The sequence below is a fragment of the Medicago truncatula genome, chromosome 1 (assembly GCF_003473485.1).
Source record: "Medicago truncatula cultivar Jemalong A17 chromosome 1, MtrunA17r5.0-ANR, whole genome shotgun sequence".
Taxonomy (NCBI): domain Eukaryota; kingdom Viridiplantae; phylum Streptophyta; class Magnoliopsida; order Fabales; family Fabaceae; genus Medicago; species Medicago truncatula.
The window spans coordinates 13440477-13458394 of record NC_053042.1 but is presented as its reverse complement, the minus strand read 5'-3'; the positions used below and the strand labels follow the sequence as shown (position 1 = coordinate 13458394).

Below are 17918 nucleotides of genomic sequence, written 5' to 3'. Positions count from 1 at the left end.
ATTGCAGCGGAAAAGAACAGAGCAGAGAAAAGAAAGACAAAGACACAAGCGGTTATCCTGGTTCCTTCCACAACACGGAAGTAGTCCAGTCCCCCTTGCACTTCCAAGGAGATTTCACTATAATCACAAAGATTACAACTGCTCAATACTTTCTAAGTATGAGACTTCACAAAAATGCTCAAGCACACACGCAAGAGTCTTCCAATGCTCAAGCACTAAGCAAGAGACTTCTAATGCTCAAGCACGCAGGCAAGAGACTTCTAATCAAACAAAAATACAGAGAATTGAGTTTGAATTGAACACTTGATATACAATCAGTGGTGTTCACAATACAATACAGAAAAGACTCTAGACTTTGAATTTCTAAGATGTATCAAATCAGTGCAGAAATTCAGTGTGCTTTGTAGAATCAAATTGACAGAGTTTTGGCGCTTTTGAACTTTTGTATCTCACTTTAATCTTCAAGTCTTCACTCCTTTATATAGAGGCGTGAAAGAGACATTGAGATAATCAGCACGTCTAAAGAGTCGTTTGAAATCCTTTGATTATCCACCAGTGATCCTTTGCCTGATTTGGGTGTAGTCCTTTGAAGAATAAGCTTCAAATTCATTCCCATCTTGAGTGTACAAATTCTGCAGGCATGGCTGTTGTTTTGTCTTGTAGCGTAGACAGAAAACAGAGTAGTGGAGGTAGTGGTTGTACACTTGTACTTTGTCAACTCTATTAACAAGAGACAAGTGCTCAGTGCTATCCATATATCCGTTGATACCTCCCTTTCAATTCTTCGTTCTTCTTGGATAAGACTGAGAATCAGCTACTTTGAATCTTCAGTTTGATTAAAGGATCAGACGTAGCTTCTGGTGAAGATATTGCTTCTGATGAAAACTTTTGCTTCTGAAGACCTTCTGCTTCTGATGACGTCATTACTTCAGAAGCACTTCAGCTTCAGGAGCAGTTTTCTTCAGATGCTCAGAATTTCTTTTACATTCCATTGTTCTTCCAAGACCTATTGAAATAACTTGAGTAGCCTTTGGTCCTGTACACTTGAACAATTATTAGTAATAACCAATTGACAATTTTTAATACCTTGTTATCATCAAAACTTAATAAGGTTCATTGTGAAACACATTTTGTTCCAACAATTCATTCAATGTCAAATTTTTTATTTGTGCATGAGTCCTCTCACTTATTTCTCCTTTATCTTCGAATATCGTCTTGAAGCAACTCCACTCAACATATAGTGTCTCAATAGTATGCACATTTTCAAGAAACCAATAGGGAAATCTTGGTTCTTCACTGTTATAGCAACTCAAACCAAAAATGGTCATTTTTCTAAAGAGGGCACTTGAATTTTGGGTTTGAAATATCATGTCAGCATCTGCGTGTACCATCCTCAACAGCTCCAAGTTTGGAATCACCTATAACATATTTAAACAACAATGTAAAAGAATTAAACATTTTACTATTGACTCATACAATAATTACTATACTTTTTTCAATTTCTTTTAAACTCGTATATATCCTTTATCGAAATTATGAAAATACTTTTTCTGAAATGGCCAATGCAAGTAGTTGTTATTTTTGTTGTAGAAATTATCAAATATGTATAAAGTAAAATAGTTTAATAACTTTTGATATTAATAGTTCTAAATAATTTGCTCTAAATTAATTATATCGTGTTATAGAAAATATTTGCCAATACATATTATATAATTTTTTAGAGTTTTTTAATTTTGTTTTTATCTATTTTTAATTATCAGATATTTTGAAACACATGCTTATAAATATGAAATACACACCATCTAATCTTTTTTTCCTGGGTCAAGTAGTTTAGTGGCTAGAGCCCACACGTTTTAAACGTGGAGAAATAAGGTGTCCATGGTTCAAACCTCGATTCCATTATATAATATGCATTATCTCTACCAATTGAGTTAAGCTCAAGTGGATACGCACCATCTAATTCAATTGAATACAACAATTCTAATTGTTTGGTATTTCAGAAGAATAACACAAATTCGTTACTTCCCTAAAAAAAAAAAAAAAAAACACAAGTCCTACAGGCCTGGTGTGTTCATGATATGCATACCTCTTCGGCAACGAAAAGTGGTTGTTGCATTAAAAGAGAGTGTCTGTCATCTCGAAAATTGGAGCTTGTTGTAGATAGTGTTCTGAACAATTTCAACTTTGTACATCTGGAAACATTAATATTCCTCAAAGATGGGCATGCTAGAGTATGATTTCCAGCATAGAAACCTTTGAGGTTGTGTAATTTCCAAAGCAATAAAGTACTTAGCTGATTAAACTCAAATATGGGAGCTTCATTCACACTAGATTCTTTCTCCTCTCCAACAATTTGCTTCATGTTCTCACACCATTTTATACTAAGTTCCTTGAGATGTGAGCAACGAGTGGCTACAGAGAGTGGTAATAGATACTCCAAGTTTGCACAATATTCCAATTTATAAGAATTCCTTGAGGATCTCCACTCCATATCTTTTTCAGCTTCGACAATCTTCCTATAGTAACTTCTTTCAAATGTGTTGCAACATCTTCGCTGTTATTTTCATTGAAAGTCAACTCAAATATCTCTTCAACTAGAGCACAATTTCTAACTTCCAACTTCTCAAGCTCATTATACGTGTTTTGCGTTGAAGAAGGAAAAACCACAACTATTTTCTTACAATTGTTCACTTCCAACATCTTCAATGTTTCAAATTGGTGATGCCATATTGTCTTCAAGTTGTCCATATCCTTCAATATGATTTTCTCTAATTTTAAAAGATGAACCTATGAATTCATAAATAGCCACCATTAATATAAATAATTATTTAAATTGCAAGTTCCCGATAGTAGAATTACCATACCTCTTCCACTGCATTATTTCTATCTTCTTCAGCTATTATCTCCTCCATCATAGGACAATTAGTTATTTCAAGGTGTTTGAGGTTCATAAAACTTTCAACAAACGAAGAAGAGAATAAATACTTCAATCCATTGCAATTATCCACAATCAAGCTAGTCAAGTTGCACATAGATTGATGATTGTCATCCCAAACTTTATTCAAATTGAGAAGTGAGCTCAATTTAAGGGTATCCAAAATAGGAAATGCAACCTACGTAAAAATAAATTAAGAGAAACATTATTGTTGTAAAAAGATTGTTACCAAACAAGGCATTTTTTGTTAGACGAGCTTATAAGCTATCCGCTATAAGCTATAAGCTAATGTTTTGGTTTTGCCAAACAGACCCCTTAATGCTATTATTCATAATATACTGTACATTTAATTCAAAAACATTTGATGTGATTAGTTAAGTGAAAGTTTTTAACTAAATATAAAAAAGAACACAATGTTGGGTTCATAATTAACCAAAACAAGTTAAAAAAGGTTCAAATAGTTTTATTGATTGATGTGAAATTAGAGAAACCCAGAGAAAATGAGAGACGATGAGCAATATACTTCATCACAAGCTGAAAATTGATAATTTATTTATACATATCATAAAATTAAAAAATTTGTCATTTGTATATAGAGAAACTTAAAAACAAAATAACATACCTGAGAATTGAAAAATGGTGCAGAAACATTCGGCTCTAAAGCATGACACTTTTGCTTACTTCTTGAATGTGTCAAATAATATGAGAAGAAATTATCAAGTGTTTCCAAATGTTCTAAAGTCAAAGAACGCAATTGAAGAAACTCGATTTTTTCATCAGTGATATCATTATTAGCACTTGAATTGTTGTCTCTGAACACTATCTCCTTCATAGAATTGCAATCACAAACTTCAATCGTACAAAGGTGAGAAAGTCCTTTAACCATTGTAAAGGAGAAAAGATACTTTAACTGGACGCAATTTTTTACTTTGATAACACTGAGACTTCCAAAAGAAGCAACTGAAGGTTGACCATGACATATATGCTCCAAGTTTCTAAGATTAAGAAGTACTAGTGTTTCCAAGATGGGAAAGGACATATGGATTTGATTTCTCTCTTTATTGTCAACAATGTGATTCAAGTTAGTATTATTTTGGACGTGGAGATGTTTCAGCAATGTAAATCCTTCTCTATTTAGGTTAGGAAGCACATTTTGAATTCCATCTACATCATCCAAATACAAATTCTCAACATCTTCAATCAATGCTTTAATTCCATGCTCCAAATGTATGTTTGTACCAAGTTTGAGCATCAATGTTTTTAAGGTTCCATCCTTGATGTCAGACCAGTCCCATACATCTCCAATAGCTATTTTATATCTTTCCAGCTTCTCAAACACTATGTTCATTACCAAGTTTGAGCATCAATTTGCAACCATTATGTTCATTACCAACTGGTATCCCCACTTCTTTCAAATCGACTATGGTCCATATGTTATCAAGAATGATAAGGACACTTCTCTCCATCTTGATTCTTTGTCTAAGGCGTTCTGCTCTGCCGGGAATACTCTCCTCTTCAAATCGAAGACCCAAGAAATCTGCAATCTCCCCTTGAATTCTTCTAATGTCTGATTTTTTCGATACTTCTGCCTTAACCACTTTATCGAACAAATTATGTTCCTTGGCTATTTGAGTAACTTTCTCCACCAGAGTGGTCTTCCCAACCCCACCCAACCCATAGATCCCAATGTTGCATGAAGTAGAATCTCCTAAAGCCTTCACAATGTCCTTCTTTAGAGACTCCCTTGTGTCATACATTTCACCATCTCTTGTTGAGGAGGAGGCTACTACATCTAGAGGAGGAAGGTGACCAAATGAATTAAACTTTTCTTTCCCTTGAACTTCAACAACATTATTTGCAATTTTTGTGGCATTCCTACTTAGTTGATGACGCAAAATTAAATTTGGGAATGACCATGGTGAGCACCTAACATTTGCATTGTGAGAATCGTTTTGAAGTTGATTCGCCTCTTTAATGACCCCATCCACTTTCTCCAACCAATTCATAACATCTTTTTCAATTTCTTTACCATTTTCCCTTTCACTTTTAACTGAATGGATCATTCTTTCTCTTGCAGCCTCAAGGTCTTCAACATGATCCTTTAACGTCTTGAAGTAACCTTTGTAGAATATCAAGTAACTTGCTTGACGTCCAATAGGCACAACGGTATATTCTGCTATTTTTCCAACAATAGAAATTAAAATTTCCATTGATTTTTTTTTTCTTCTGCTCTTCCTTGTGACTTGAGTCAAAATCTGAAAGTGAAAGTAAAAAGATACACTATTTATGGATAAGGGCAAAAGAAACAAGGGCAACATTTGAAAATGTGAGAAAATTAACAAATTACTCTTATTTTCGATGAAAAACTGCAATTAATAAATAGAACATAATAAAGGTAGACTGTGCAAATTGAATTTCATTACAATCATGTGTAACCAATCATGACAGCCAATAAAAAAATAAAGGTATAAGTATTCTTTAATCAATAAAAAAAATTAAAGATATAAGTAAATAGCATGTAAAATAATAAGGATAATGTTAACTAGTGCCCCGAGCATTGGATAAACAACCAAAACAAGTAACCTTTTATAGAAAATGGTGTAATATAATCAAAAGTCAAAACTATTATTTTCAACATAAAATTTCTAATGATAAATTCATTAACCTTTGTCTCTAAGGCACTGGTTAGCAAGACCCCTAACAAAATTTCAAGGTAAAATTTCTAATTATAAAATGTCTGAATTAATCAAAGATTCTTAGCCAAGGAATTGAGTTCGACCAACATCATGGTGGAAGTATTGCAACATGATTATCTCGAGCAGAAGAACAGTGTGTTTGATTCCTAGAATCGCCCATTTGAGAGGTAGCCAAACCCTCTAACAAAGAAAAAAACTAGATGAATTGTTCCCGACTCGAAAATTAGTCTCATAGCATACCCAAAGTGCCAAAGCCACGGTGATACCTTGGGATATCTATTGTGGTCAAAGATACTAATTACGGTAGGTAAAATAAGAAAAAATCTCGGGTTAGAACTCGGGTTTGGACGTGAAGCGACATTAACTGTTAGTGTAAGTTTTCGCCAAATGGTGTTAAAACTTTTAGAAAGAATTTCCTAACAATTTGGGTTGGAATGCGTCAAGAAAACCGGTTATTATTTTGTTGTAATATTTGAACAGATAGATTAAATTACAAAAAAGAAAGATCATAAGGTATGTTGATCATGTTTGAAGAACATGAACCCTCTTAAATTACAAACTATTAGTGAATAAGAACAAATTAATGCGTACCTACTTGTTCAAGAAACTCCAACTTTTTTTTTTTTGGAAGGAAGAAACTCCAACCTTTGAAACGAACAGAATATAGGAGATAACCTTTGAAACTGAATGATCTGCAAAGAACGAAAACAACAAAATATTAAAACAAACTTAAATCACAAACTGCAAAATATATGAGATAACTTTCCATCACTATTTCTGAGTACCTCTAACCAATCTCTTCATAGTGTGGTACAAATTAAAGATGCAGAAAATATGAGATAACTTTCCATCACTTCCAATTTTTTTGCCATAGGAATGGGAAAATAGCAAAAAAGTGAAAGACAAATTAATAAAACAAAAATACAAAGGGATTAAAGCGTCAAATCTCTTAGTATAATTAAAGAGGCAAATTAATAGTGGGGCAGAGTCACTTTTTTCTGATGATGTGGCGTACAGACTGTATAATTAATTTTTCATTTTTTGTATGGGTACATGTGGCATCTGTGCCTTTGTTTTAAAAAAGGAAAAATTTCTTCAAAAACAAAAGAATCTGGAAATATTAAAAAAAAATGAATAAATACTGGAAAAATTAAAAATAATAAAAAAATTCATATTTTTTTAAAAAGTAAGAAGTTTTATTTTATAAAAATAAAATTAAAAATTATCGAACTTAATTTTATTTCAATTTTTTTATAATAATTAGAATATATATTTCAAAAAAAGTTCAGATTTTTCTTTCGAAGTTAAAAAGTTCAGTTTTTTTTTACAAAAAATAATAATATTGGAAAATATTTTTCATAGTTAAAATAAACAAAACATTAGATAATATTTTTCCAGAATTAAAAATTCTGAAAATATTTTTCTTGAATTTTTTTAAAATAAAAAATTGAAAATATTTTCCGGTATTTAGATAATTTTTTTGAAAACATAAAAAAAATAGTTAATCTTTTTTTAGAATTTTTATTCCAAAATTTCAATAGAAAAAATTCAGATTTTTTTTCGAAAATTTTATTCTAGAAATTTTATAAAATCTTTTTCAAAATTAAAAAAATTAGGTAATATTATAATTTCGAATTTTTTTGTTATAATTTTAATGGTGGATTCTAGGATGAGGGTCCAATTAGGTCCCTCGCCGGTGGACCACGAGAAAAACACCGTTAGATAAAATAGATGGTTAAGATATATTCAAATTAAAAGTGAGAACATATACAATTACTCACATTCAATCCTATCCTAACATGGTTTCCACCTCTCTTACCGTTAATGTTGTAAATCTGTCCATAAACATGTACGCTTTTCCCCTCAAATCATCATCTTAGACTAAAACCATCAAAATTGAAAATCAAGTTATGAACCCTACAATTAACAAATTTCTTCTTCTGTTAAACAAAATCTCTTTTACAAAATCTCATTTATTCATCAAAGTCTCTATAATCTGAAATGGAAGTTCCATTCTTAGCACAATCATGGCGTGAAATGAAATGAGGGAATTGATGTGTTCATAAAATTAAACCCTTCTTGAATTGTTTGATAATACTTTTAATTTGATGGAAGGTGATGTTTGGTTGCATAAGAAATGGATTTAGGATATGCCAAAGCTAGTAAGAATTTTCATATTTTTCTCCTCCAAATCTTTGATTTCTATTTCATAGTCTGATTTTGGACTGAAAAGAGGAATTGATGTCTGAAGAATAAGAAATTTCTAAATTTAGGGTTCATAATTTGATATCAGATTTATGGTTTGAGTGCATAATCATTGGAAGTAAAGAGAGTATCTCATTTTGAAGGAAGAATCAGAGTAGGAATTGTAAACATAAGTGAAAATCATTCGAGGATGATACTGAATGTGAAAAGTTTGACATGTTCTCCCTTTTAATTTGAATGAATCTAAACCATTTATTTAATCTATTGGTGTTTTTTTCGTGGTCCATCGATGAGGGATCTAATTGGACCCTCATCCTAGAATTACGATTTTATTATAATTTTTTCAAAAATTTTGAGAAGTGTTAATTTTTTTCATTATTTTTAATTATTATTATTATTATTATTCATTTTTGCAGGATTTTTTTTATTTTAAAAAAAAGCACAAATGTCACGTGCGCCCATAAAAAAATGAAAAACAAAATTAATTATACAATCAGCCCGCCACATCACCATAAAAAGGCGACTCAGCGTGCCACATTAGCAAAAATGCGCAGTATGGTCTAGAGGACAAACCAAAAGTGCCCTAAATTATAGAGGGTAAAACACTATTAACCCTAAAAATAAAATCCAATTAATTTCCATGGTGATTATTATTTAGATAAATCATTGGGATGTACACACAAAAAATATATAATAATTTTAAATTATATATTATTTAATCTTTTTTCAAGTGTGTGTATATATATGTAATTAAAACTGGACCAGACCGGCCGGTCGAACCGGACCTGCATCCGGTCCGGAGAGACATAAAAACCGGATGGTCTCAAAACCGGAAAACCGGAAAAAAACGCCGGTACATCAGGTTGAACCGTGATTTATGATTTCAAAATAAAAAAAAATAAAATAAAGAGTGATGATACATAGACACCCTAGTACACTCCATGCATTAGGAAGAGAGAAGATGATAGAAAAGAGAAAATGTGCTTGTGTGGGGTCCACGTGACTACGTGTTAGATTTTTGTGTGGGTGTCAAAGGGTGTATTGTCACATTACTTTTATAAAATAGATCAAGCTTGGGAAACGAATGAATCAGTAGAAATCCAGTAAAATAGAAGGAAAGAAGAAAAAGAATAAGAAAAAAAAAAGGTGCAACTATCCTTCATAGTAAAACAGAGAAAAGGAAGAATAGGAGAATTAGAGGGATGCATCAAGAAGGAAGAAGAACAAGCATAAAATGAAGATGAAACATTCAGTATGATAGAGATTTGAGATAGCTTATTAGTGTGTGTGGCGGCTGTTGTTTACAGACTTAAGGGTTATTGCTATAACTTAGAAGTTTTAGTGGGCTTGAGTAAAAAAAAACGTGGGCTTGGACAAAGAAATATAAAAAGCAAAGAAAATTACTAAAAAAGCATGTCATTTTAGCCAATTAAATAAATCAACGTGAGAATTTATTCACATCCTAAAGCTACTTAATACTTTTTATATAATGTAAATTATTTTGTTAATTTCATGTGAAAAAAAATGATATTATACTCTCCAAAAATTATAAAAAGTAATACAATTGAATATAAAAATGATATAAAAGTATCACCAGTCCGACCCCGGTTGAACCTTTGAACCCTGAACCCATATTTAGACCGGTTTAAACTCCGGTCCGGTTTTGATTACCTACATATACACACTAACTTACACCCACCTTAAATTATTAAGGTGTAAATTAGCAACATACACCCACTTTATTATTTACATTCGTTTTTATAAGTATTATTAAGGTGTAAATTAGCAAATTTTACTAATTTACACCCACTTTCATCATTTCAAATATTGTTTCCTTAAAAGTTTGTCTTTATTATATGTTTTGTACTTTAAACATGTCATTGTCTTTTTTGTTTCTTTTTTTAAGGATCTTTTTTAAGCTAGTTACAAAACTGCCATTCTATTTAAAATTAATTAGAATATAAACAAAATGGTGTTTTAGTAAATTATAAGTGGATGCAGCTTGCTAACTTGCACCTTAATGTTTTTAGGTGGATGTAAGTTAGTAACTCCATATATATATTCACTGATAATTATTATAAACAAAAAATAACTTTTTAGATTGATTGAATAACTGATATACCTGATCTATTTAAATAATCTAATGAACCTAATAAATTGCTTTTTAGTTATAACAGTTACCGGTTATAAGAGTAATTAGAGAAAGTATGTGTGAATAAATAGTATGTTCAAATGGTCGTGAATATCATGATCATCATAAAAAAAATGATTTTGATGTATAAAAAGAAATGCTAGGGGAGCGGACCATTTTGTACTTCATTTGTTTCATAATCAAAGTTTTGGAAATATAAATGTGATATTTGATGGGTCCAATATTTTAATGTATACTCCATCTGTTTCATTTAAATAGTCGTTTTCGAGTTGTGCCTTTTCATAAAGAAATAATTAATTGAGATGATTTCAATTATAAAATTAATATAATTTATTAAAACATTTTGATTAATTATAGCTAGTGGAGTGAAATTCAATAAATAAAGGTATATAAATGGAAAAGAACAATAGATATTAAAGCGACAATTATTGAGACATGAAAAAAAATGTTAAAGTGAAAAAATGTTAAAGTGACAATTAAAATAAGACGAGGGAGTAATACACTTGCGAAACTTTCAAAACTATAATAATAAAAAGAAAAAAAATGGAGAGATCCCAAACTCGAGACACACTTTTTTTTTTAACACTCCCTTAATTATTAATTCACGTCACCCAATAAAATAAAAAAATTAGTAAGAAATACCAAAATTCATTCTTTTTACATGAACTCACAACACATCTAATACTAAAACTCACCTCACAAAATGAATAAGTGAGTAACAATAATTCAAACATCGACTCGTATATATATTATGTAATATTTCTATCAACTAAACTAAGTCTCAAAAACATTTACCTGCTGGATTATGCAGATCGATGCAAATTGGCTTTGAAATGACAAAGCTAAATGATTTGCAAAAAACAGCAATAACAAAATATTAAAACAAACTTCAATCACAAATTGCAAAATTAAAATATAAAAATACAGGATAAGTGATCAGTTGTATATGATATTGTATTTGTTGTATATGATGTTATATTTGTGTCAAATATTTTGTATTTAGTTATTATTTCTCTAATATCATAGATAAAAATGGAGAGAATTCCAACTCATGTTAGAGACACACTTTTTTAAGATACCCTCGATTATTCATTCTCGTCACCCAATTTCTGTTTGGATTAGTTTATTTTAGAGATTATATAAAATAACTTATGCAAATACATAAATTTTTATGTATTATTTATAAGTTTTTAAGGTAGTTTATGAAAAAACCATTCATGAAGATACAAATTTTGTTAGTGAGAGCTTATAAATTAAAAGAAAGCTTATTTATTCACATAAGCTATTTTTCATAATCTCAAAATAAGCACAAATAAAACAGGGCCTAGGAAAACAAATCCTAACTAATAGCAAGTTAATATATTACTTTTTTTCTTCCAATTAGTCTAAGAGACTAAAACTCAACTCATAAATTGAATAAATGGATGTCAAGAATTCAAACATCAGCCATATATATATTATGCAATATATCTACCAATTTAGATAAGTCATGTTGACATTTAATTATATTAAGTTTAATTACTCCCTTTCGGTCTTTTTTATAAGAGATAAATTGGTCAATTAAAATTGATGTATTTGGTTCATAATCTAGACTAAATACATCGGATTTTGTTGCCTCATTTGTTTTAAAAAAAAAAAGACCTGAGGGAGAGTATATTATTATACATATTCATAATTTTTGAAGGAGAAATTATATTTGTATAACCATTTTATAAGAATTTTTTGACAAATATTTCTCTCATACTCTGCATTATGTTCTTATTCTCTCTATTCATTTGTGTACTATTGTTTTTTACTAATAAAAAAGAAAAATGGAATTATCATCAAAGTGTTCTTAAATGGTTGATCAAATATCAATTTTTTTTTTAAGACACTGACCTCGTACCTACTGGATTGTGAAGACTGATGCAAATTGGCTTCGAAATGAAAAAACTAAATGATCTGCAAAGAACAGCAATAACAAAATATTAAAACAAACTTCAATCACAAATTGCAAAATTTTATTTTATTAGTGAAGGAAAACAAATTAATGCATACCACTTGTTGAAGAAACTCCAATCTTTGAAATGAACAGAGTGATAACAAATTAAAATGCAGAGAATATATGTAAGATAACTTTCGTTCACTATTTTTGAGTTTTGTTTTTTTTTTTTTTTTGGTTTTTGCAGTAGGAATGGGAAAATAGCAAAAAACTGAAAGAAAAATTAATAAAACAGAAATAGTAAGAGATTAATTCTTAAAGACAATGAGCAAAGGTATTTTTTGTTTAAGCTTAAGACCAATAAACTCAGAGATGGGTTTCAGGGTATTGAAGAACTATGTTTGGATTGTGAACAGAAAACATAATAATTCAATTAGTGGTAATGTCATTATATCGTCTGCAAGTGGTGCACACTTTTCCATAAATATAAAGTAATAACTTTAATCTGTAAGAAAACTCGTGTAAAATAATTCAATGACTATAGGCTCCATGTGACAAATGTTGATAAAGCTCTTGTGTATTTGTTAAGAAATTTAAAAATGAAATTTTATTTTAAAGATTGTGCATTCAACACATTAAATTTAAAAAACAACTTTTTTTATATAAAACTCATCAATTTTTTCTACTTTTCAATTTTTAAAATATCTTCAGAACACTTATTAAGATGACCCTTCATAAACGCCATCAATATATCATTGAATTGAATCTATACGTAAAATAATTGTATACCAGTATAATATAATTAAATCAATAATTGAGTTCCACTGCAAGTGAAAAATCTACTGAAAAATAAATTAATTAATCTTGGCAGTGGAACACATGATTCATGATTGCACGTTTTCAAATAAATATGATATTAATGGGTTCCAGTTTGTTCCATATAGCTTAAGCAGAATTACTTTTTCACTTTCCACCACAAACTCCACTCACAATCACATTTTCTGGTCGTTAATAAATTGATTTTTTTTCAAGTAGTCTAGTGACTAAATTCATACATATAATGTGTGAAGAAGTTGGCAATCTGGAATTTAAATTCCGACCCCTATACATAATATCTCAGGTAGCTACCAATTGAGTTACACTTACGGAACAATAAAATTGGTAATGAATTTTGCAACTAATTTAGAGACCAATATGGATGACCGATCATTATCTCATGACTTATTTTGAGAGATGTGTTTGATAACATGAATAATAGGTTGATAAAACGCATTTGAGACCAAAAAAAAAAATCGATAAACCACGTAATGAAAAATTGTATAATATGTTTTTAATTTTTATTACAATTTTTGTTTAGAAGATTATAATTTTTAATCGTAGAGACAATCCATAATATATGCAAGAACTCCTGATTTACGGTCGTTGCAACGCCATAGGTATTAACTAACAGATCGAGAACAGAAGACAAGAAACTGAGTGAAGTAAGAATGAAAACGGTGCGCTTTGGTGGAAGAAAGATAATGCGTTTTTTTGCGTTATTTAATTCTAGTAAGATTTGTTCTGATAGTGAAGGGGTTAAGTTTATGGAAGTGAATTTGGTGGGGATAGTGTCCCAATTTTGTTTGGTTCGAAATGAATTACATATTGAAACGATGATGAAGTTGTTAATTGTTGTATGTGAATGTTAGTGGAGTTTGTGGTGCAAATTGAATTTAACAGTTTCAGGTATGTGAATGGTCAGATATTCGCTTTTCTTAAGTGACCAAAAGGACAAATATCTGACTATTTCATTTCACCATTAACGATGGATGAGTTGTTAAATGTTGTACTCTTTTTGTGTGAGCCTGCAGAAAAATACTATTATAAAAATTGACTCATTTCACTTTTTAATATTATGTTTCCCACTTTTAAATCAATATATTCTACCTCATATTTATGATAAAGAAAAATGCATCAATACTTAATAAATACTAGTAAAACTATTTTTCTCTTCCTTTCACTTATATATTTTTTCTTAATATATGTGAAATGAATAAAATGGAAAAATGCTCACTTATAATGAGAGTGAGTATGCGAGTGTGAGTGGAGTTTGTTTGTGGTCATAGTGATTAATCGAACTCATTCTCCGGTGAATTATGTTATGCTAACATATAATATTGCATGTGTTAATATAAGTAAAAATAGTAATTTTATTGAAAAAAATAATTATTTATTAAAAAGCTACGTATTCAATATAAAATGCATAAGTTTCAAATCAAAGTTATTAATGTAAATTTTTTAATATATGCAAATTTGTACAGGATAGAAAATCTCTTATTATTATAACTATAAAGTGTGAAACCTATTGAATTGAAAGTGAAGAAATTAATACTAGTTGAAGTTATAAATGCGAAAAAAGTATTATTAATATTACATTAAAAAGCGAAATAGAACAATTATTTTAAGACATTTATTAGATCTGATTGGAATTTCTTTTATGATTCATTTGTGAAAAACTTTAAAGTCCGTTTGTTATAATTTAAAAAAAAAAAAATCACTTTTTTAATAAAAAAAAATAAAATTTAGAGTATTGTATGTATGTGTTTGTTATTGTTTTTTAAAATCTTTTGAATTTAAAAAACAATCTTAAAACAACTTTAAATGAGAACATGTTAAGAGTAGCTTTTTAAAATATATATTTTGTTTACATAAGAGAAAAAAGTAAATAATTTTATAAAAAATAGAAAATTATTACAATAAACAAACGCGTAATATATTCTAAATTTTAATAAAAACTCTAAAAAAAGTTTTCCTCTAAATATTTGAATAAAAAAACATTTTTATTTTAATTCGTAATAAACGAATTCTTAACTTGTCTCTTATAGACGGCACCATATAAATATTGTATCTAGAAGCAGCTTCGGTTGAAAATATATTCATTTTTAAATATAAAATGTAGCAAAACTTCAAAAGGGAAGAATATTCAATTTTTTCATCAAAAAGTCAAGGTACATTTCTACTTAAATATCATCATAACGTTATTTGATGCTTACTCCGATTCATCAACTAAACACTTGACAGTTTATTCAAAGAAGAAGAAACTAAACAACTGTCTTTATTTGAGGTGTTAAAAAAACTAACTGTATTTTAAGTAAAGTTTTGCTAAGAATAAAAAATAAGTTTTTTTTTAACTTTTAAAAAATTGAATATATGACTTTTGAGCCCTTTAAATATAGATTAGAATTCTTCTCTTAAATACAGACATTTTGATAAGTTATATTCCCTCCGATTCAAACTAATCTTGATATTGTACAATCTAATACTCCCTTCGTTTTAAAATGAGTGTCGTTTTACCAAAAACAAATTGTTTTAAAATGAATTTTACTTTCAGTTTTCAATGCAATAATAACTTTTTCTTTTCAATTGTACCCTTTAGTTGATATTATGTTACACTACTTCCAAATGATTATTTTTATTTAATTTCTTAATTTGTGTGCAATTGGCTAAAACGACACTCATTTTAAAACGGAGGGAGTACCTATTAAAAAAAATGATGAATGAGAGAAAGATAACAACAATTTTACGAGATTATTCTTATTAACTATTGATGTATTTATTGGAAGAAAAAAAAAACTATTGATGTATGGTCATTATTATAAATATGAAGTGAAAAATAATAACTTAAGAATGATACACATAATATTAATTTAGAGGGTGGATCAGAGAAAAAAATCAATTAAAACTACTTGAAATTAATCATATAAATAAATGACACTTTCCAAATTGTGAAAGTCAATACCTACTCAAAATAATATTCAAACTTAGAATCAATGACTTAAAATAATATCCAAACATAGAATTTTTCAACTCATAGATACTGATGGTTACTTATAAGTTATAACTATTGAGGAAGTGTGTTCATCTATATCTATATCTATATATATATGACGAGAATAAAAACTAGAGAAAGTGCAATACTCAAAGTTAAGATGAGTTCCAACTCCAAACAAACTCAGTTTCCCATAGAGGTAGAAAAAGTTGATGATGCTTATCTTTCTGCATTGTTACTATGTTTTAGTAGAATTTTTCCTGCAATACTAAATGCTGCTATTGATCTCAATTTATTTGATATCATAGCTAAGTTACAAAATTCAAGTGAACATTCTAGTTTTTCTGCTTCTGAAATTGCTTCTGAGCTTCCAAATCAACACCCTGAATTGGCTGAGAGGCTTGAACGTATGTTGACTGTGTTGGCTAGTTACTCTCTTCTCACTTGTTCCATTCGTACCAATGAAGATGGTAACAAAGAAAGAGTTTATGCTCTCTCATCAATTGGTCAATACTTTGCATTGGATAAAGATGGAGGCTCTTTACGTCCACTCTCAGCATTAATCCATCGTGGATATCATCATGTTTGGTAATTAAACATTATTCATTCAAACTGTTCTTCAAGGAATACTATTTATTCTGGCTTTTAAGGGAAGAAGATCCTAGTAATTTGAAATTTGATCGAGAGGTACGTAAGTAATGTTCAATACGATTATGTTGTTTCTTTTTTCAGGTATGATGTAAAAGATGCGATCATAAACCCTAACAACAATGACCATTTTCATAAAGTTCATGGATCACCGGCTTATAAATATTTGGAGAAAAATCAAGAGCTAAATCAAATTTTTAACAAAGCAATGGCTCAATCTGGTCCATTAGAAATGAAAAGGATTCTTACACTATATAAAGGATTTGAGGAAGTCTCAACACTGGTTGATGTAGGTGGTGGAGTAGGGAATGCTTTGAAACAGATTATATCTGAATATCCTTCAATAAAAGGCATTAATTTTGATTTACCCCAAGTGGTTCAAGATGCACCAACTCATCCAGGTAATATATATACATAAGAGTGTGTGTGTATATATTCTTCTCTTTTTATAGTTGCTACGTTTTTTTTATGAATTGAATAATTAGGAATCCTAGAAAGAATGGGATATCATTGTTTAGCCAAAATTAATAATTAGGAAATCCACATTAATCTTTGCTTGCAGGGATAGAGCATGTTGAAGGAAATATGTTTGAAAGTGTTCCAGGTGGTGATGCCATCTTACTAAAGGTTAGTGAGTACATGAGAGGGTTCAAATTTATATTTTAACTCACCATGTGAAAAGAAATCCTATTTAAAAACCACATTTTTTTGTCGCTAATAAATTAGTCGTTTTTTTTGTTGTTAAGTAGTCTGGCTAGATTTACACACATAATGTGTGGAGAGTGGGGAATCCGTGGTTTAAATCCCAGCCCCTGCACAAAATATCAAGTAGCTATCAATTGTGCTACACTTACAGAACAATAAATTGATCTTTAAATTGGTCTCTAAACGACTTTTGCAACTAATTTAGAGACCAATATGGATTTGGTCAATAATTTTAAGGATTCAATCTCTAAGTCAATTTATGATGTAAACGATGATTTTTCATCTCTAAATCAATCATTAAATAAAGTTTCTAAAAGTGATGGGTTGGCGAATAATTAATAATCCAGTTAATGTGACATAAAATATGTCCTAACCATATTTATTGTATTTTTCTCTTTTCATTTTAGCTTGTATGTCACAATTGGGCAAATGAAGAATGTGTAAAGTTTTTAAGAAATTGTCACAAAGCTTTACCAAAACATGGAAAGGTGATTGTTTTGGATTATATAATTCCAGAGGTTCCAAACCCAAGCAAAATCTCTAAGCATGCTTGTGCTATTGACAATCTCATGTTTTTAGTACATGGTGGAAAGGAAAGAACTGAAAACGAATTTCAAAACTTATGCATGAGCTCTGGATTTTCCAAATTTCATATTGCTTGCAGTGATACCTCAGCTATGTCTGGAGTAATGGAATTCTATAAATAAAGATTACTGAGCATTTTACTTGGATTTTCAATATGTTGTAACTTGTAATAAATATTCTTGAATAAACTTTAATATATGGGCGAAGTAATGCAACAATGTATAAAGAGAATTAGCACTATATTTTATTTTGGTTAGACCTTA

The 17918-nt window shown here is 29.5% G+C and overlaps 2 protein-coding genes across 10 annotated transcripts; one reads left to right on the top strand and one right to left on the bottom strand.

The window, feature by feature from the left end:
• Positions 1-1064: 1064 nt before the first annotated feature.
• Positions 1065-12340, bottom strand: LOC25482769 (uncharacterized). 9 transcript variants are annotated; one of them, XR_005646233.1, is made up of 8 exons: positions 12026-12340; positions 11874-11929; positions 10784-10830; positions 6223-6323; positions 3558-5190; positions 2865-3113; positions 2087-2787; positions 1065-1418 (listed from the first exon to the last, which is right to left on the bottom strand). XR_005646233.1 is itself a non-coding variant. In XM_024781191.2 (6 exons), the coding sequence occupies exons 4-6, from the start codon at positions 4281-4283 to the stop codon at positions 2413-2415; spliced, it is 1350 nt and encodes a 449-aa protein (XP_024636959.2). In that variant the 5' UTR covers positions 4284-5190; positions 6223-6323; positions 11867-11929; positions 12026-12340; the 3' UTR covers positions 1874-2412. The 9 variants fall into 9 exon arrangements, 1 of the variants encoding a protein (XP_024636959.2); XR_005646236.1 differs by having other exon boundaries at positions 6227-6323; XR_005646232.1 differs by lacking the exon at positions 10784-10830 and having other exon boundaries at positions 11867-11929.
• A 3487-nt stretch (positions 12341-15827) lies between these two features.
• On the top strand, positions 15828-17918 carry LOC25482768 (isoliquiritigenin 2'-O-methyltransferase). Its single transcript, XM_013611364.3, has 4 exons — positions 15828-16305; positions 16450-16766; positions 16928-16992; positions 17478-17918. Exons 1-4 carry the CDS (start codon positions 15833-15835, stop codon positions 17775-17777), a joined length of 1155 nt encoding a protein of 384 aa, XP_013466818.2. The 5' UTR covers positions 15828-15832; the 3' UTR covers positions 17778-17918.

What these genes read in the sequence shown, in the direction of transcription:
- LOC25482769 (XM_024781191.2), bottom strand. Translation starts at nt 4,283, where the DNA reads ATGAACATAGTGTTTGAGAAGCTGGAAAGATATAAAATAGCTATTGGA. An exon ending in CACCATTTTTCAATTCTCAG is followed by an intron (nt 3,114 to 3,557) that starts GTATGTTATTTT and finishes ATTTTTACGTAG; the next exon opens with GTTGCATTTCCTATTTTGGA. An exon ending in GAAATAATGCAGTGGAAGAG is followed by an intron (nt 2,788 to 2,864) that starts GTATGGTAATTC and finishes ATGAATTCATAG; the next exon opens with GTTCATCTTTTAAAATTAGA.
- LOC25482768 (XM_013611364.3), top strand. Translation starts at nt 15,833, where the DNA reads ATGACGAGAATAAAAACTAGAGAAAGTGCAATACTCAAAGTTAAGATG. An exon ending in CGTGGATATCATCATGTTTG is followed by an intron (nt 16,306 to 16,449) that starts GTAATTAAACAT and finishes TTCTTTTTTCAG; the next exon opens with GTATGATGTAAAAGATGCGA. An exon ending in GTGATGCCATCTTACTAAAG is followed by an intron (nt 16,993 to 17,477) that starts GTTAGTGAGTAC and finishes TTTTCATTTTAG; the next exon opens with CTTGTATGTCACAATTGGGC.